This window comes from Rhinolophus sinicus, linkage group LG10 (assembly GCF_036562045.2).
Source record: "Rhinolophus sinicus isolate RSC01 linkage group LG10, ASM3656204v1, whole genome shotgun sequence".
NCBI lineage: Eukaryota > Metazoa > Chordata > Mammalia > Chiroptera > Rhinolophidae > Rhinolophus > Rhinolophus sinicus.
Window position 1 is genome coordinate 103,451,514 of NC_133759.1, and position 20,591 is coordinate 103,472,104.

The 20,591-nt window shown below is 48.4% G+C and overlaps 1 protein-coding gene across 1 annotated transcript in view; it reads left to right on the forward strand.

The window, feature by feature from the left end:
- The window catches only part of DOCK2 (dedicator of cytokinesis 2), a 362,053-nt gene that overhangs the window by 308,331 nt on the left and 33,131 nt on the right, over positions 1-20,591 (forward strand). The window contains exons 33-37 of the mRNA XM_019741000.2: positions 443-591; positions 7,397-7,482; positions 14,114-14,270; positions 16,118-16,158; positions 20,104-20,194. Coding sequence (XP_019596559.2) covers positions 443-591; positions 7,397-7,482; positions 14,114-14,270; positions 16,118-16,158; positions 20,104-20,194 — 524 coding nt within the window. The remainder of the gene's footprint in view (positions 1-442; positions 592-7,396; positions 7,483-14,113; positions 14,271-16,117; positions 16,159-20,103; positions 20,195-20,591) is intronic.

Genomic DNA, 20,591 nt, shown 5'->3' on the forward strand with positions numbered 1-20,591 from the left:
AGCAGCAAATGTTGCTTCTCTTGTTTTATAAAGCAGTTGGGAAACGCATGTTTTCCAAATCTCAGGAACACGGTTTGCATTGCAGACAGGCCTAATTTCAAATATCCCTGTGATTTAGCATCACTAACACATTCCATCAGGGCCCGGTTTGCAAAGGAGATCATGCAGGTGAAAAGCCTCGTAAACACAGACGTGCTTTACACACCGCAGTGTTATTATCTTTAATAACAGGGCTCGTTTGGGAGGATGCGCATGTCTCTTGCAGGAGTTAATATATGGAAAGCGTTCAGAATGGTGCCTGGCTCTGGGTAAACAATGATATAAGTGTTAACCATTGTTTCTACTGTTCTACCTCCCTTTTCCCTTTCCCCGGGCTTGGTCTGAGGAGGCCCCGTGCATCCTGCAAACTGGTTTACGTGGCCGTGCCCCTGTTCTCTTTCAGGCCAGAACAAAATCTGCTTCATCCCGGGCATGGTGGGACCTATATTAGAGATGACGCTCATCCCCGAGACTGAGCTCCGGAAAGCCACCATCCCAATATTCTTCGACATGATGCTGTGTGAATATCAAAAGAGTGGGGATTTCAAAAAGGTAACAAATGCGGCTGGAAACTCATCCCAGCATCTCTAATCCCCAGCCCATTTCCCCATAATGATATCCTGGTTCCATCTGCTTGGGCTCCATTCAGAGGCTTGACGGGAGGATGGGGACATTTATTCATGCACCAGGAATGAGCTGGCAGATCGGATTTGGTCAGCGTTCTATCACGCTTTCCTGCCCGAGGCCAAAATTAAAATACGCTTTCTTGCTGTGTATTAGCTTGGTCCTTTCTCCCCAGTGTGAGACTCCTACTTCTCTTCCTGAGGGCCCCCTAAGGTATGCCCAAAGGCCACCCCTCCCACCTGCCCTGATCTCACACCACCAGTCTGGCACTTCCTCTTCTGAGATAACTTGGAAGGTCTGTATTATCTAGGAAAAGCTGGCCCCTGTGGTGTGTCACAGTCAGCTGTGAGTCAAAAGTGACAGCAAATGGAGTCAGAGGCCGGGCCTCAGGGGACACCTGTGGCTCTGGCGTGGGAATAGGCGGCTTTCCCCAGCGTGCAAGGAGTGAGCCGCTTGTGTGAGGCCAGGCTCATTGGCTGAGTATTTTCGCTGAAAATCCTGTCCAACTTGAAGGATGAGGAGCATTTTCTGGGCTCAGTCGCTCTAGGAGCTTCTGACAGTGGAATAAGCACCTATTTCCACAGCAGGTTCCTTCCAGTGCTCAGTGGTCTCACCCAGCAAAGGAAAGTTGGTCTGTAAGTCCTGTCAGGCTGCTTAGCGGTCCCCGCAGATGTCACCCTTCGGTCCTCTCCACCCACCTTCTCACCTGGTTTCACCCCTAACTGGGCTCGTCCCCCTCCCTCCCCCAGCGTTCTGCCTCACATTCCCTACCATATCTGGCCACCAGATAATTTCCCTTAAAACCCGCACTTAAGAGGCAGCAGATTCCAAACAGCTTTTCTTAAAACTCCTTGCGGATCTGACCCCTCCTTTGCTCGTTGGCTCTCTAACCCTCACCCCGTAGAGGCCAAAGCTTTCAGCCTGCATTCAGGTCCCTCCTTCTTCTGACCTGCAGGCAAATGCTTCAGCCACTTTCTCCAATTCGTTCCGCACCTCACCTATTCCCCAGCCGCCCCTGCGGCTCCCCTGAAAGGCACGGCCCGAGTGAGCGTCCTCCTTCACGCGTTTCTTCCTCCCGCTACTTCTCTGCCACACTCAGAGTCCACCACCTTCTAAACTCCTACAGACCCTGCAAAGCCCTTCCCAATGCTATATCCTTTGCTCCCTGTTCCTGTGCCGTGTTATCTGCCCGAGGGATGATGGTTATATGCTACTCTGCGTTATACTCTTTTCTGTGCATCGCTCTGTGTCCTCCTCATCCTTCCGGAGCAGAAGTGGTGATGGTGGCAACAACACTGACTGCCATCAACTGGGTGTTCACTGGGTGTCAGGAACTATCAGTGCGTTCTGTACACGGGTTCACACGATCTTCTTGATTACAACCCTGTAAGTTAGGTCATATTCTTATCCCCATGTTAAAAATGAAAGCACTGATGCTTAGGGAGTTGAAGCCACTTGCCCGAGCTCACACACCAAGAAAGAGGCAGAGCAGAGGCTGCAACACACAGGTCGCTATGGTTCCGAACCCACGTTGTACCCATGGCACCATCCGGCCCCGGGCATGGCTGCCGGCACTGTTGGCTGAAGGAGAGAATGAATGGCATCCTGTCAGACAGTGCTTTTTCAAAATGCGTTCCGTGGAGCACCAATGCCACCCGATGCTCCTGGGAAGAGGGGGTCGAGGTTAAAACCTTTGGATCCTCTGTGTATCATAACCCTTTCTGGAGCTTTCCAGTGCACATTTCCATAGTCAGGGCACGGAGAAGGTCCAGGAAGAAGCCCTGCTTCACATCTCATATTGGTCTGTGCAGGAAACATCTATTGGATGCGCCATTCTGCCAATCACTTTGGGAAACATCGTCCTAAGAGGAAAAGGAGATTAGTTAGCTGTGATGACATCCCGTGAGAGGGTACTCTCCCTGCTCGGGGATTAGGGGGGCTCTCTCATCCCAGAAAGGCCAGTAACCAGCTGCCCTCTCTGCAGGGAGCCTGTAACGAAAGCGGGTTGAGGAGTTCAGATGCAGAGAGAGACCATATCCAACTAGTTGATAAGGGGAGAGGGAAGGTGACCCCTGGATTGAGGGTTTGAAGGCAGTTGGGAATCTGCTGCTTTTTAAGGGGAAGCACAGTCTGTGAAGCTTGGGGACATGCGAAGGGCACACGACATGAGATGAAAGGCTTCATGCTGACCCTCATGTCAGCACTCCCTCCAGAGGTGTCCGTCCCAGCCGGCTTAGGTGTCATGGGAACAGATGTGCAAAAGAAACTCTGCTCCAGGTACCTGACAGTCCTGAAGAGAAGCCAAGCCCCAGTCGTTTCGGGGTCATGTCCTGACAGTGGCGTTTGGTGGCCTCATGTCTTCTGAGGCTTGTCTGTAATGTGATCTTCCTGCTCTAAGGGATTTCCTGGCCGCAACGTCCCGTGACATGCACCCGCCTGTCTTCCATGAATGGGCTTAGCCTTGGGCTCCTCACGCCAGGCATGTGTCCATCCTAAGCGTGTTCCCCAATTGCTTCTCTTTGTTCCTCCCTTAATGAATGAGACAGGACAGCCAGGCTGACTAATGGGGCAGCTTCCATGTGAAAACCACCGGGCATGCTTGGACGTTGCTCAGCTGTGGGATGAACAGACCAGGGTGCAAGCCATGGAAAATGTCCCAGGAGAGGAAGGAGGCAAGGTCCCCATGAGCTCCATGTAGCCCTGATGGCTGGATCCAGAGTGAACACCAGAACTGGGGTCTGAAATCCAGAAGGCTCCTGTGCAAACCGGCGTTAGTGCATGATGCCAGAATAATCCAATAAGAGAAGAACCACGTGGCCGGAAGATGATAGCTTTCCCTTCCTGAAGTTTGGGTGTCTTAAAGGAACTGGCAGACTGAGAGGAAATCTTGGCAGGGCCTTTGCTCCCAGCGCACACTGGCCTCCGGCCTGACTCCTGATGTCTTGCAGCTCTCTTCCTGTCCTGCCTCTGCTCGGGTCCTCCCTTTGATTTCTTCACCTGAAGAGACCCTAGTCATCTGTCAGTTGAGGCCTCACATTTTGGGGAAGCCTTTCCTGCTTCCTGGGGAACTGGTTCATCTGGATGCAAGAGACATAGACGTATTCAAGCAGGATGTACATGGGCTGGAACAGGGACAGGAAGTTAGACTGAGGGGCTCAGGGGGTGAGGGCGGGGAGGACGGGCTCCAGGGCAATCTCCTTTCTGCTCTGAGTTTCTCTGGCGACCTCATTGCCAGGTTTTCCTGTCTCCCCCTCTCGCCCAAATTAGATAGCTGTTGCCTTTGACCGATAATCTTTACCCCTCCTGAGTACAGCACTTCCCCCCGGACCACCTGTGGACGGGGCCGATTCAGCGAGCGGGCCTCGGGTGGGCCACGCCGTGGCTGGCACTGCTGTGCCCCAGTCAGAGTGAGGCCTCTCGTCCTCCCACGTGGGCTCAGGCGTATCACCCGGCCTCACAGCACAACAATCTGCTCACAGGTCTCTTTCCATCGTGGGACTGTGAGCTCTTTGAGGGCCAGAGCTGGTCTCTCGGCCCTGAACACCTAGCCTCTGTCCACTATCTGACGTGAATGCGGTGGGTACCACATCAGTGTTTCCAGAATGAATGGAGGCATTTGAACCCCGCCCCACCGCATTTCACAGGACAAGCCTGGGCACAGGGAGGAACTTCGCAGCGCATGTTTTTATAATGTCGGGTGATGAGGAAGGATGGCCACTGCCGTGGCTGCTGTGAAGGTTAAATGAGATTATGAGGCAAGTGACGAGGACCCTGGCAACAGTGTATTCCTGGTCATCGCTAACAGAAATCGGGCACTTATGTGCCAAGTGTCAAGCTGGCCTTTTGACGTGTGCTTTCCCATTCACCACCACAAAGAAGGTGCTGTTTTAAATCTCCATTTAATAGGTGAGAAAACTGAGCCTCGGAAAGGTTTATTGAGTTGCCCAAGGTCACATGGCAGGGAAAAGGTCAAAGCAAGATTCAAACCAAGTCTGTTTGAGGCCCAGGGCTGTGGTCCTAGCTGCCCCTAATTACAGCTGCTGCCAGGAGCGGCAGGGGCCGTCTGCCTGCCGGGGGTACGCTTGACTGAGACCTTCACTCCCCAGCCCTCCCCTGAGGGCTCAGGCGTGGTGCAGTGTCACCCAGTTCTGCACATCCCCTGGCACCCTGTCATTTCCCTCCCCACAGGCGCTTTTGTGACCCTGAGACAAGTGCTTATTTACCCCATCACTTCCCTGCTCCAAAGGCCGAGGAATCGTGCCAGCATTCACCCAGAGCAACCCAGACGAGGAAAGGTGCTGTTTTTCTCCCCGAGAGCTGCTTTCCAGTAACACCCAGCAGTCCTAACAATAACATTAGCAGCTGCCCTAAGTGGACGAGCAGCCCCGGAGCGAACTTGAGCTTGTGCACTCCTCTAGTGCTTTGTGTAGAACCATCCTCAAGTCCCCCTCACTACCCACCCCACACGGTCTGTACCGCGATTATGCCCATTTTATCGATAGGGGATCTACAAACGGTGGCCCTGCAGGCCCCATCTGTCCTGCCACCTGCTTCTGTAAACAGTTTTATTGGAGCCCCGCTGTGCCGATTTGTGTACGTAACATCTAAGGCCACTTTTGTGCTGCAACAGCAGAGTTGAGTCGCTGTGCAGACTGACCCCCCAAAGCCTGTGCTAGTTACTCCCTGGCCGTCTGTAGAAAACCTTTGCTGACCCTGGTGCAAACCATGAAGCTGAGTATTAGAAAGATCTACTAGCTTCCCCAGGGCAGTGGAGGGGGTGGAGGAGACGTTTAAAGCAGACAGCCTAACCTCAGACCCGCTCGTGTAGGCCCTCGGCTTCCTGCCCCAGGCCCAGCACTGCTACGTCTCTAGTCAGGGCAGCCCTTGCTGTCTGGACTCTGCTCCATCTGAACGACTCTACTCATTTCTCACTCCCACCTCCACACCTTGGCTCACTCCGTTCCCCCCTACCTGTTGCTCTTCCTTTCACATTTATCACAATCCCATCCATCTTCCAGGCCTTGTGCATCTCCTTCCATAAATCTTCCTCAGGTGGAAACTCACAGGAAATTCTTTCTTGTTGGCGCTGCTTCAGCACAAGCTTCTGGTCCTTTCCTTTGGTCCTTGGCTCACCATGGAGAGGGAACAGTGGCACGATGGATGATGCATGAATCAGGGGAAACGGGAATCAAGCCCCTGCCTTTCATCACCTAAAGATTCCAGCCAACTAGACTGGGCTTGGGCTTTTGTGTCCCGGAAGGAGCCTGCCAGAAGGTCTCTGCTGTTCGTCTGAGACCATAGACAAGCCATTGAAACTCTCAGAGCCTCTACTTCTTCATCTGTAATCATAACTGACACTTACTGAGGGCAGTGCCAAGCAGAGAGAGGCTGGCTGCTTCCTGTGCATTGTCGCATTTGAAAGCGATCCTGGCCTCCAGACCTCATGGAGTTATTGTGAGGTCTGAGGGTCAAGAGGCTGGCTTAGGAGCTAGAACCACCGCAGGGCTCTCTTGACCTGGGTGATTGTCACCAAGGGCCTCCTTCCCTTCTCCAGGGGCCAGTTTCTTGTTTAGTGGTAAAATGGGAGACGAATGGACTGCATGACCTGGATGGATGCAGCAGGGTATGATGTTAAAACAATACAGACCATTTTGCATTACAGTCACATAAAAGACACCATATAGACCTTCAAAATGTTGTTGAGTAAGCCATGAGTTCAACTGGATGAAATGCTTCTTGGCATTGAAAGTAGAAAGACAGAACACTCTGTGACTTCAGTGTTACAACGTTTGATAGAACTGTAGGAGATTTCTTTTCGGGTTACTTAGCTAGTCTGATCTCTGATCATTCATTACAGTTGTCACCAGTATTGATTCTCTGAGACGCCAGCTCATGTAAATATGATCGCTTCAGGTATGGCTGGATCCAGGGGCTCAGCAATAGCATCCAGTTTCAGCCTCTCTCCATCTCCTCCTCTCTGCTTTCCTCTGTATTGGTGTCATCCTCAGGCAGGCTCTTTCATCTCCAGCAGCCGGGGCTCACAACCTTCAGTCTTCAAGTAAAGCAGAAAGACTGTTTGCTAAGAGTTCCAACAAAGCGTCAGATTTGAGTCCCCCTGGCTTTGCCTGCACCTTTATAAACCCTAGGGTCCGGATGATAAAAGATACTGATTAGGAGCTAGGCCCGTGTCATGTACCCACAGCTAGAGCTAGGGAGGTATGGTCAGCCCACCTGAGTCCCACAGACTGAGACGAAGGCTGGTGTGATCACCACAGTGTGGAGAAGGAAGACCAGGCAGGCAGAAGGCAGAAGTAATAGCTGCCCATGACAACAGGCCATTCCCTGAAGTCGCAATGCTCTGTCACATAACCTCCATGCCTCTGCACACGCCGTGCCCTCTGCTTGGCACGCGCTTTCCCTTTTCATTTTCCTGCAACACTTCCAGATAAACGTTGAGAACAAGCTCAGATGTCATGGGCCACGAGTCTTCCCTGATTGTCCTTTTGTATGCCCATCGCTCTGCTACAGCATTTATCGTCTATTGTTCCTCTTCACTTTCTGGAACCCCCCACGCGACAGGCATAGCATCCTGTCCCCTGTTGCGTTCCCCATCCCAGCACTGACCTGGCAGATGATGGTGCTTCCGAAAGCTTTGGTGAAAACGGTGAACCGACCCATTTCAACATTGTCTCCTAATATTGTCAATTTTGATTTTCATCTCCGACTTCTTTAGTTTGAAAACGAAATCATCCTCAAGCTGGACCACGAAGTGGAAGGGGGCCGAGGGGACGAACAGTACATGCAGCTGCTGGAGTCCATGTAAGTTTGGTGCCCAGTGTGGGAGGAGGGGAAGGTCAGCTCGAGGCCGAGGGCCGGGACTCAGGGAGCCTCTGGTGGCTTTGTCCTTCCCTTGAGACCAACCTGGAGGCTCATGGGTATTGAAAAAACTCCAGTTTGGGAAGAAGAAACCTCACATCCCTCTCTGGAGTGGCTATTTCTCTGATAGTGATGGAATGAGCTAGATGAAAAGAAACTTTGCTGTGTTGGGAAGAGGGAAATAATCCACCAAAACGTTCCTTTTTGTTATCTCTTAGCTGTGGAATGATTCTTGCTGTTTTTCCTTTTTTAATCTTTGACTGATACTGGTCATGAGTGACATGTATAGATGCCGTGCTCAGTGCTCTCTCTGTTTTGTCTTGTTTAGTCAAGTTTACTCTTTGATTCCCATGTCGCAGAGGTGGCCCTTGAGGCTCAGGAAGTCTCCTGTCCCGGGAAACTAGGACCAGTTAGTGAGTGGACAAGCTGAGACCTGACCTGGCTCTGCCAGACCCCAGTGAGTGCACAGGGGCCATGGAGAGTGGACAGCACGCAAGGGCACTGGACTCAGAGTCAGGACATTGTTTTAACAGCTTATCATTCACGTACCAGACAGGCCACCCAAGTGTACAATTCAGTGACTTTTAGTCTGGTCACAGAGCCATGCCATCCAGACCACAATCCATTTTAGAACCTTTCTGTTACCTGTTTAAAGAACCCAGTAGCCCTCACGCCTTAGCCATCCTCCCTCCCACCCCCAGCCTGCTTCCTGCCTCTCTACACTTGTTGATTCTGGACACTTCATATAAGTGTAATCCTACAGTGTGTGGTCCTCTGTGACTGGCTTCTTTCACTCAGCATGTTTTCAGGGTTCATCCATCCGTGCTATATAGCATGTGTCAGGACTTCATTTCTTTTTATTGCCAAATAATATTCCATTGTTTGGATATAACCCATTTTGTTTATTCATTCATCTATTGATGGACATTCATCCATTTTCACTTTTTGGCTCTTAGCAATGATGCTACTATGAGTATTCAGGTACAAGTGTTTGCGTGGACAGATGTTTACAGTTCTCTTGGGTATTTATATACCTAGGAGTGGACTTGCTGGGTCATGTGGTGACTCTGTATTTAACCTTATGAGGAGCCATCAGACTTTTTCCAAAGTGGCTGCACCACTTACATTCCTTCCAGCAGTTTCTCCACGTCTTCCTCAGCACTGGTTACTACCTGTCTTACTGATTTTAATAGCCACCCTAGTGGGTGTGGAGTGCTGTCTCCCTGTGGCTTTGATTTGCATTTCCTTGATGACCAATGATGTTGAGCGTCTTTTCATGTGCATATGGGCGATTTGTATGTCTTTGGAGGACATTGGATTTTATTCCTGGTTCCACCACTTCGCAGCTGCACAACTTTAGGCCAGTCATGCAACATCTGTAGCTTGTTATCCCCATCTGTAAAATGGGGTAATAAGCCTCCTGTGGTTGTTTTGAAGACTGAGTAAGTTACAGCATCAGGCACGAAGCAGGTGAAAAGTCCAACAGATGAACTGTGCTCTCTGACTCTCAGTTTCCCCCCCACTCTGGCACCATGGTAATTGCCCCCTGCCCCCACCCTCCAAACGTCTCCCCAGGTTTAGGAATGTGGCTCAGACATCCCAAATGTCCTCATTGTAGAGTCTGTGATTTGTATCATTCTCTGATGTAACTCTGAGTTTGGATTCTCCCCCCAATCTTCTTTGGATATTGTACCTTTAACAAGAGCAAACTGAAGGACTTGGCTCTACCCCTGTCCATGGCCCTCCCAGCCCTGCCCAGTGGAGCCTCAGGCAGCCCCCTGCTGTCACTATGCCCTCACTAAACACCGAGAATGCAAATGCCACTCAGCCAGAAGGACAAACCTACTTTCTGCCGCTTAGGTGGGTATTGAGGCTGATTGTCCAGGGGAACAAGTGACATTTTGCCTGAGTCAATGTTTATCTTAAAGTTGTAAAAAGGAAAACTCTAAATATTGACCAGAAGTGAAACTGTGTATCCTGCTGGCAATTTCCATTTTTATAAGCGGATGGGGCTCTGTGGCCGTCTTCAGATGAGCAGCAGGATTTTCAAATCCTTCCTGAGTGATTATTTATAAAAGGAACCCGTAGAGGTCAAGGAAATGAAAAACAGCTCATTATTTTTCTTCTGACACAGAAGTGTGAATCGTTCTTTACAAACCTAATCAAGCGCGCCCCGAGGAGTCAGAACATCCAGTGGCCAAGTCCCCGATCCTTCCTTTGAACTTTCTGATCCTCAGTTTCCTTATCTGCAAATTGGGGATAAAAATACTTACTGTCCAGCTCGTAGAGTTTTTGTTGAGAATAACCAAAACCATGTACAGTGCTTAGCACAGTTTCTGACACCTCGTAGGTAGTCCAGAAATATTAGCTGTGCTTCTTATTAACGTCCAGGCAATGTGGTTATTTAAAGCCCTGAGCCTACCTGTCTGTTCTCCTCTGGGCTAGTCAGTCATCTTCAGTTCCTCCAGCCCTTCCACGTCTGTCTTAACGCGAGGGTCCCACATTGGACGGAGTAACAGACACACTCTGCCCTCCTGTATTCCGTCTGCTTGGGACTATTTCTAAAAGAAGGGAGGGGCCTGAAAGGCTAAAGGGGACAGAGAATGTGTGTTCTGGGGCCTGGATCCACCCAACCAGTTCAATACTTGAAAGAGGACCTGTCATAAGAAGCACTCCACACGTAGTTTTTAAAGGAATAAACGAAAAATCCAGTTCTGTCAACGCTGATGGAGAGTGTGGGCCTGGACTCCTTCTGAAGGCCTCCCAGGCTGAATGCAGATCAGTTTGAGGGGTGAGTTCCCTCCAGCCCCGCAAGGCAGGGTCAGAGACTCTGCCATCTCTCCTTCCACTGAGAGACGAATTATCTGCGTCGCCTGGATATCTGCACAGCTGTTTTTCATTGTCACTTCTACGCCATGGTGGGCCACAAGGGAGTGGAATAGCTGTGTGACCTTGGCAGGACCAAGATTAGAACCTGGCCCCATGTACTTCATCTATAAATTGAGAGTTTTAATAATTTGTACCAAAAGGAGATTATGAGACTAGTAAACAAGATAATCAATAAAACGGGCTTAGCACAGCCTCTGGCACGTCGGTGGCACTCAGTAAGTGGTGGTCCCGCTATGTATTATGGGAGCTATGAATATATCTGTTTCCCGTGCTGTCCTGGAGGTCAGCGAGCCCCTAGTTTCTAGGACAGTACATATTTAGTGGATAGATGGATGGTGGATGGATGGATGATTTCAAACCAATCTGCCCATTTGTCTCACAATCCGAGGCTGTAGGAGTTTTCCTACCTCTTGCCTCAAGAATAGAGAAACTAAGAAAGCCAAGTATGGGGACAGAGCCAGGAGTGCAGTTTCCAGGCTCTCGGCCTCACGTGGAAAGGTGCTGGCTCAGGTAATAAATAGCCATCAACTGTGATTGGATGGCCATCAGCTGGGGCTAGTTGGCTGTCAGCTGTAACCAGTGAGCCGTTAGGCACGAATATAACTGCCTTGGCTGCGTTAGCAACAAACAGGGGCTGAGCTAGCAAGAAGATGGTGGCTGAGCTAGCAAGGGCGGATTGTGGATTGTGGATTGCAGAGAGGTGGATGCCGCCAGAGAGAATATAGTGGTATGACTCCCCCATCTATGGCTCCATTGGTGTTCCTTTTTGGCCTCACCATATCCTGCATTCTCATGCGGGGAGTGGGAGCTGAGACCTCGCATGATACCCTGCATGACACCAAGACTTTGTTCTTCTAAGCCCTTACTTCTCAAAAGACCACCAGCGTTAGGATCACGAGACTCTCAAGCCCTGGCCAGACCTGCTGAATCAGAAGCGACTGACACAGTGCCCAGGTATTGCCACGCACACTGCAATTTGCAAAGCAGTGGACTAAGCCAGTGGTTCTTAATGCTGGCTGCGCATCAGAATGACCTGGGGAACTTAAAAAGTAAAATACTACTACCTGGCTCCCACCCCCAGAAATACAAAGCCATGGACCTAAGGTGGGCACTGAACTTGGTCAAAGCCCCCTGGGGATTCTAACACGTGGCCAGGGTGGAGAACCTCGACGCAGGCCCTGAGAGGCCTTCTGCGCTAGGAGCCTGTGAGAAATCACACCCCAAACACTGAGGTTGCACTGTCATTACGGTGGGAGCAGGGCTGATACGACCGAGTCAGGCACAGCTGTCACTGAGCCAGACAGGCCTAAATCACAGGGCAGTTTGCATCCCTCTTTGAGAGCCAGGAAACAGGTGCTCCTCCCATGGTGAAGATGGATTTGTCTGATCGCAGCCACAGTTTGAGACGTCTCCTCCTGGCAGCCTGGCTTGGCTTCTGGGAGGGAATGACCCTCCAAAATCCTTGCTTTTCTCACCTTGCCTCTCCTGTGAGCTCTTGGGACTTCAGCTGCAATAGGGGGAGTAGCCAGAAACAAATAGACTGTGTGAGCTTGTCTGCTCAAGATGTCTGAGAACACACCACATTTCTCTGTGGGAAAACATTGAACAGTGATTGTCTTGATTCTCAAGGTCACCACTAACTACCAGAGAAATGTTGGCAAGGTCATTTAATTTCCTCCACTGTAAAGTGAAGGATATATATATATATATATTTACTTATCAGAATTACTGTGATGATTTCTTAAGAAAAAGTGACTAACACAAAATAAGTGATTAATGAGAAATCATCATTAATAAAAAATTTAATCCATCTGTCTCTCCCCACCTAGCTTGTGGGCTCGAGGCATGATTTTTAAAATTAAATTTATCAGGGTGACAATGGTTAGTAAAATTACTTAGGTTTCAAGGGTGCATTTCTATAATACATCATCTATGTATCACATTGTGTGGTCACTACCCAGAGTCAGTTCTCCTTCCGTCACCATATATTTGACCCTCTTCTACCATCCTCTTTTCCCCTCTTAACCTCTGATAACCACTAAACTGTTGTCTGTTTGCGACCATATGGATGGATCTTGAGATTATTATGCTAAGTGAAGAAAGTCAGACAGAAAAAGCCGAGAACCATATGACTTCACTCATACATGGAATATAAAACTGAAAGCAACAAAAGGATAAGGCAAACAAATGAAAACTCATAGACACATGATTCTTTTTGATATTTCTTTTTTTTTCTTTCACCCCACCCCCCCACAATGCCTAGCATAATGCCTAGCAACTAACAGGTGCTTAAGGAAGCTCACATTTTTTGTTTTTAAAATTTAAAATATTAATATTATAACAAATGTAAATTTTTCAAATAGTAGATGCACATTTAAAGTGAAAATTGAACATCGCCTTCCTCTATTCCCCAACCTCAATCCTTTGTCAGAAGCAACCACCACTGAGTTTGATGTTTATCCTTCACGCACATTTATAAACACACAGACACATGATGCAGATATGCAGTCACATAGCGTTTGGCAGTTGACACTACAGACGCTGGAGCCAGACCGTTGATACTTACCAACTGTGTGACCAACACGTGAATTGACCTCTCTGTGCCTTAGTTTCCCCATCTGCAAACATCCCACCTCACAAGACTGCGGTGCGAGATGAAATGAGTTAAAATTGGTAACGCGTTTAGAATAGTACCTGGGGCATAGTACGCTCTATGTGAATTAGTTAAATAAAAAACAAATATTGTTCTGAGACTTACTTTTCTCAACTATCTATTTTGTACAACTTTTCATATCAAAACATATTGATCTCTCATGCTTTTTTTTTTTTTAATTGGGGAATATTGGGGAACGGTGTGTTTCTCCAGGGCCCATCAGCTCCAAGTCGTTGTCCTTCAATCTAGTTGTGGAGGGCGCAGCTCAGCTCCAAGTCCAGCTGCCGTTTTCAATCTTTAGTTGCAGGGGGCACAGCCCACCATCCCATACGAGAATTGAACCGGCAACCCTGTTGTTGAGAGCTCGCGCTCTAACCAACTGAGACATCAGGCCGCCCCTCTCATAGTCTTTAATGGCTTCATAGAATTACATTTTATGAATGTGCTTTAATTTATTTAACCATTTGCCTATTGATGGACATTTAAGATGGTTCCAACTATTTTACTATTAGACATAATTTATAAGTATTATAAACATACCCTTGCATACTTCTGGGAATATTTCTGTAGAATAGATTCCCTGGAATAGAATTGTTGGGTCAAAGGAAATGTACATTTGCAATTTTGACATTGTGACAATTGCTACCCCAAAAAGTTGTACTGACGTACTCCCAATGTGGGTATGTAACAGTGACCATTTCCCCCACACCATTGCCCACACTACAGATTTATTTTTATTTTCATTTTTTCCCATTCCGATGGTGGGAAGAAAACAATTACAGTTGACCCTTGAATAACGTGGGTTTCAGTTGCATGGGTCCATTGCACTGCAGTCTGTTGAACTGCTGTTTGGGCAAAACGTTTATAAATGAATAAGTGATTGAGTAAATTGACAGGCTGAGACCCTGAACCGGTAGCTGGGGGTCACTGGGTCATTCGGCTTGAGCTGCTTCCAGCCCAGCCGCCCCCCACCCCCAGCATCCGCTCTCTCCCCTGGCCTTGAGCTCACTGCCCTCCCGTCTGTGCCCGCAGCCTGATGGAATGTGCTGTCGCACACCCCACCATTTCCAAGTGTGTGGAGAGCTTTGTGAACCTGGTCAAAGGCCTCCTGGAGAAGCTGCTGGATTACCGGGGCGTGATGACAGACGAGAGCAAAGACAACCGCATGAGCTGCACTGTGAACCTGCTGGTATGTGGGGCTGCCCAGCTCTCCCTGGGTGCAGTCGGACTGCAGTCCGGGGGACAGGCCTGGCTTTGGGGTTCACTCTTGCTCCCGATAAGGAAGCAGCGCTCAGGGCTTTGGAAATCAGAGACATGTGACATGGAGTCCGTGCTCCACCAATCACTTCACCTTTCCGTGCCTCGGTTTCCTGACATGTGGAATGGGAATGAGTCTTCCCTTTAGCACTTAACACATCGCATGGAAGGAAGGTAGCACTAGACAGTGGGTAAGAGTGTGAGCTTTGGAGTCACACAGCCCGTGGGTTCTTATCCTTCCTCTGATAATTAATGGAATAGATGAGTCAAGGACATTTTCTGAAGGTTTAGTTTGCTTATCTATTCCATGGGGAAAATAATAGTGCCCATTTCTCAGGTTGTACAATCCTGGCCGATGGTTAAATGCTCACTATGAGTTTCCTTCTCTTACAGAACAAAGTAATACTAATAATTAGAATTTACAGAAAATCACTATGGGACTGGCTAACCAGAGTAGCTAAACCCAAAGCCAGGCTCTTGACCCATGGACCACAGTACCTGCCACAGGCCAGCTCCCAAACAGGCTCCCTTCCTCTGTCCTGGGATGTCACGAGACAGGTAGTAGCAGCCACAGGGCTTCGTGGCCCCCATATTATCCCCCAAGTGGTTTAAATGAATGACGGTGGCCAAAGACCATGTGGCAGCCATCACAGCAAGGCCCCTGCCATGCCCAGTGTTCCAGAACTGCTGTACGAATCCCGTCCCTATAGTTCCGTAGTAATGCCGCTTCAGTTTCCTTTCAACAGCCTCCGTACATGTTGCCATTGATTCTCCAAGATGCTAAGAGGAGTTTAAAAACCCTGGTTACAGCAGAAAGGAATCCATTGCTCATAACTCCGCCAGGCCCAACTTACATATGGAGCATGAAGAAGGTGTTTCCAGGAGTTTCACAGTTCTCTCTATGAAGAGGCAGGAAGGAGTTGGTTGAAGAAATTGACCTCCCTCCAGCAGTCAGACTGACCAGGGAGAAAGCTCGGGTCAGGCAGTTCTAGAAGCAGCCAGACTCTGCGAGTTTTTGGTGTCGCGATGGTATCGGGGGGAGGACGAGATGCTGGTGGGACGGGCTGAGGTGTGGGTCTCCCTGAGGTCTAGTGCCTCTCTGCCACTCACTCACTGTGCCCCGGGTGCCTGGGACATGTCACTGCCCCTCTCTGAGCCTCACGTGCAGGGCGGGGCACTGGATTAAACCAGGGCTTTCTCGAAGCAGGGCTCTGGGGTCAGATCATGACCCCCTGGCTGAAAATCTGTAAGGACTTGCAGAAAATGTACGGGATTAGGATTTCTGGTGGAGGAGTTTAGGACGACTACTGGTCTGAATGAGCCCCACGCAGGAACAGGAATCAGGCTGCTTCGCTTTGCCCAGGTTAAATGTTTTTCATTTAAACATATGGAATCTCATCCTAACTCCTGATAGTTCTGTGCTGTCAGGACTTGTGACCTGTTACTATCCCTGGGGTCTGTTAGGATTACTGTTCACTCTGACTATGGCTGTTTCTCGGGTCAACCTGAGCTCAGGGTCTGAGCTCTCAACTGCACCCCCTGATATGTGACGCTGAGCACTTCCTCTGTCCCTTCATAGCCTCAGGATCAGGGAACTGACTTTCAAGACAGAATTTCCGAATGAGGCTGTTTGATGCATTCAGGAAAGCACATTTCTTGCGCTCATCTCAGGGCCCCCAGATAGTAACTAGCAGTGTCCTCTCATCTCCATCACTGTACCCTCCGCCCCTGCTGCTCTGCAAAGAAAAACACTCATGACTGTTTTTCTCCCCTACCTAGAATTTCTACAAAGATAACAATCGGGAAGAGATGTACATAAGGTAAGATTTTTGTTTTCTAAAACCCAGACTTGCTGTGTCACTCTCCTGCTCAATATTCATCGATGGCTCCCCACTGTCTTCAGAATACAATTTAAACTTATCTTCTTGGCATTCGGGCCTTCTGTGTACGATTCCGATCAGTCTCCCCAGATTCAGCTCCTTCCATTCTCCTATTATCAGCCCCCAAACTCCACTTGGACTTCTCTCACCTGCTGTTTTGCGGTACCCACAGATCGTTCTTTCCTTAACCCACCTTGGGGGTTGAGCTGGTGAATTGCACTGCGTTTGTTGCAAAGCAGGCGTGTGAAGCCTTAGTCCAGGGTTTATAAGGCATGTAGTCAGATCATTAGCCAGCCCATCTTCAAAGAGAAAGAAATACCATGATTCATGATGACACTTTCTCGTAGGTATTTAAAAGATACTTGGAACACATCATGAAGGATGTTTTGGGGGACATTAGCCTAGAGCAGAGAACTCTTGCCAGTTTTTCTCAGAATCTCATTTTTTTCTCCAAAATTTTTTTTTTAAAAAATCATTGTTATTTTTACTCTTTACAAAAAGAATACATTTAATTACCCAAAAAAAGCCCTCATAAAATATGGAGAAACTAAACAAAAAATGAAGTAAACTCCCATAATCCATACATATTTCCACACACACACACACACACACACACACACACACACACACACACACCCTGAATTCTATGCATGCATATTTTTGCAAGAATAGGATCATATTACTCATGATTTTTTCTTTGCTTGACAATCCCATGTCAACAGATATATTTCAACATCATTTTTAATGAAACTATAAAATTCTCTTTCCAGAATATACCACAATCTATATAGCCAACCCTATATTGTTGAACATTTAGGTCATTCCCATCGTTTTTCTGTTCTAAATAGCACAATGACAAAATTCTTGGACTTGTATCTTTACGCACATCTTTATGAGACAAGAACCCGCCAAGTGGAATTGACCACGCGGTTAACGAGCTCGGCTCCTCGAGGGCTCTTGGCACATTCTGTCAGTGGCCGGGGATTCCAAGTCTGAACTCACTGTGCTATTACGACAGATATTTTGATGTGTTTGGTTTGGTATGATTCCAGAAATAGGAGCTATCATTTGGGAGAAAGATAATTCCACAGGCTGTCCTGAGTTTGGAGAGTATATATCACCGCACTAGACATGACTTATTATAGTAGCACGAAGCTTTGGGCTCCTAAGAGCCTGGGATCTTCACCTTGTTTTGCTGTGAGCCTGGATAAATCACTCAGTCTCTCTGCGCTAGTTTCCCCTGTCAGATGTTTTCATTTCCTTCTGTTCTGAGGATTACATGAAATGCTATAGGTAAAGCTTCTGGCACATAGTTCCCTCCCTCCAATCTCTCTTCTTCCCATTTTAGAAATGCAGATGGCGAATCCCAGATCTCCAGAAGCTTTGGAGATGTGAGTCCTCTAGTAATCTAGGGAAAGCACACTTGCCTAAGCCAGACGTTGTAAACAGGATGTAGTCTGAAAATCTGTTCTGTTTGGCAGGTGTAGTATTTTAAAACATTTTCCAATTGGTAGCCAAATTTTAAAAATCTGGAAATTTTAACATAAAAATAAAAATGTCCCTCTTCTCCTGAGAAACTCAGAAAGTGTGGTGGCACTACTGGGCCCTCATCCTGTCCTGACAAGAGTCGCTCAGACTGGGTGGTGGCAAGCCCTTTAGACGGGGCGGGAGAGCTCTGGTCACGACATGTCTCCCTTCCCCCATTGACCTTCACCAGTGTGTCTCACTCAAGCTGCCCATCTACCATCTGTAGGTGTTTGAGTCTGAATCCCAGGTCGGGCCCATCAAGGCATCTTCCTTTGGGCTCTGTAGTTGATCACCAAAGTCTTGAGTTGACAAAGGAGAGGAGACAGTGCTTGGCCAATTAAGGAGCTGAAAATAATAGCAGGGAGGCTCGCCCTCTGACCTCTCTCTCCAGTCATCAGGGCGTCTCAGAGACCAAGGACAAGCAGGATGAGATAAGGTGGGATTCAGCCATGCATGTAGGGGTTTCTAACGGTGGACCACAGGCTGAACACTCCCTACGTGCAGGCCATGTGCAATTTCACTGATAACTCTGATTGATCAGCAGAAAGTTAAGGGGGGAAGAGAGTGGAAAGGCTGTGATTGTAGAGGCAGAAATAGCTGGTTTCAAAATCTTGTTTTACCTATTTCTAGCTAGAAATACCTACTTTAGCATAGCTCTCAGTGCTCTCTGCAGGAAGATTGTTGGAAGGATGAACTGATAAGACGTAAAGCACCCATTTGTTGAAGAGATGAGGGAAGACTCTTTCTATCTGAGATGCTCCCCCTTTCAGCTCCTTATCTTCAGATCCCAGCCCAAGTGTCTCACTGTGGAAACCTTTCTAGAAGCCCCACCTGGATGTATCCTGCTGTCACAGGACCAGAGACCTCTCCTTCACAACATGGGCCACAGTTGTATTTTCACAACTAGTTATTTGATTATTTGAGTGACATTTGCCCCCTTTCCCGAGACTGTGAATTCCAAATCCTGAGAACTGTGTCTGCTTTTGCCACCACATCTCTAGTGCCTAGCACAGCCTGTGTGCTCACTACCACTTTGCTGGTGAAATAAACAAATGAGCAGAGGTCACTAAGGTGTCCTGGCTCCTTAGTTTCACAACCACTAGTTGGCCTTCCTTCTCCTCAGAACCTTTGGCAGTCCCTACCCTGAGGTCAGGGTTTTATGTGACCTTGGACTTTAAACGTGTCCCTCCTTTGGTGACATTCTGTGCAGAAAGCTTGCTTCTAACAGGAACCTAAGCCTGAGCATTGAGACCTGTTTTGGGGACAACTGCTTGGGAAGCCCTTTGTCCCCTGTACGTAGACAGTCAGGGCAGACTCCTGCATGATTACGGACAGTGCCATTCCTCCCAGAGGAAGGGACAGCGGGCATCGCATCGCAGCATCTTCACCAAAGTACTAAAAGTCGGGCTTAAATAAATGCTCCTGATGACACACAAGTCACCAGAGCAGGGGTGCTTGGGCTCCAATTCCTGTTTCCAGCCGTGGCAGGAGGAAATGCTTTGTAGAAGAACCAGGTTCACAGTGGTACTAGATAATAGCTGTCATTGCTCAGTGCTGGCTGCGGGCTAATCACTTTCAGTGCAAACTCACTTGTATTAGCAGCAACGCTAGCTATCACTTTCTGAGCCTTCACACATGATCTGCTTGGCTCTTCATATGCCAGCAACTCCATAGGTAGATTCCATGAGCACTGCCATTTTACAGGTGAGCAGAGTAAGGCACAGAGAAGTTAATTCACCGTGCCTTAAGACCTAGTATGTATCAACTATCTAAGAATTGACCAGAAGCCCTTCCCTTTGTCCCTGCCCTGTCCTCAACACCCCTCAACTGTCAGTCATCCAAAGGATCAGAATTGGAATGTCACATTGCAAAAAGGATGGGAGGTGGGAATGTGATTATTGTTGACTAGTAGATTCTGCCTGTTGACAGCTCCGGGCCTCAATGGGAATTTCTAGTCTCTAGGTCCTGGTTCACTTCCTTTTTCACCAGGAAATGCCCTTCCTTTACACCCAGAGAACACTGGAGAGAGGGTAGGAGCTGCACTTTACAGGGCTGCGGTTTGTTGGCGCTCCTGGAATAGTACAATGATTAGAGCCCTGGTATCAAAGGCAGTTAGCCTGGGATCACGTGCCAGCTCTTCCATTTGCTAGCACGTGACTTCTAACCAGTTGTTGAGTTCTCCTTCTCTGATTTCTCTTACTTGTCATATTGCGTTGGCCAGAGTCTTCAGTATGAAGTTGAATAGTACTGGCTGGAAGGGACCCCCAGACGTGTCCAGTTGTTCTGCCTGATTCCTAAGGCACCTGGCCTTGCCTCCTTGTCATTACATCTGGTAACTCAGCACATGTCCCCAAACAGATACCTGTACAAACTCCGCGATCTTCACCTGGACTGTGACAATTACACGGAGGCCGCCTACACGCTCCTTCTTCACACCTGGCTTCTCAAGGTACTGCCCTTTCAGGGAAGGGGATTTGTGCTGGGATCCCCTTGGGGCTGTCACAGCAAGTTGAAGAGATTTTTTAAAAGAATTAACCATATAAATTTTGTTTTGCTTTGTGTCCCAAAACTCTTGACCTGACAGGTTATTTTTCTGCACCGCTTTGCCTGGTCACATAAGGTCTCGCCAAAGGCGACCTTCACATTTGGCTGCAGCAATAACCCCTGGAGATATGTCTTGTGGTTTCATATAACACCCAAACCGTTTTATATACCATCCAAACATCAACTATAAATCATTAACATGCCCAGTGAGCTGTTTTCCTTCTCTTGAAAGTGCTGCCATAGTTGGACAAAATCCGAGGGATTGCCTTTGGCTTGTGACGAGCTGGGACCGTGTCTCCCAG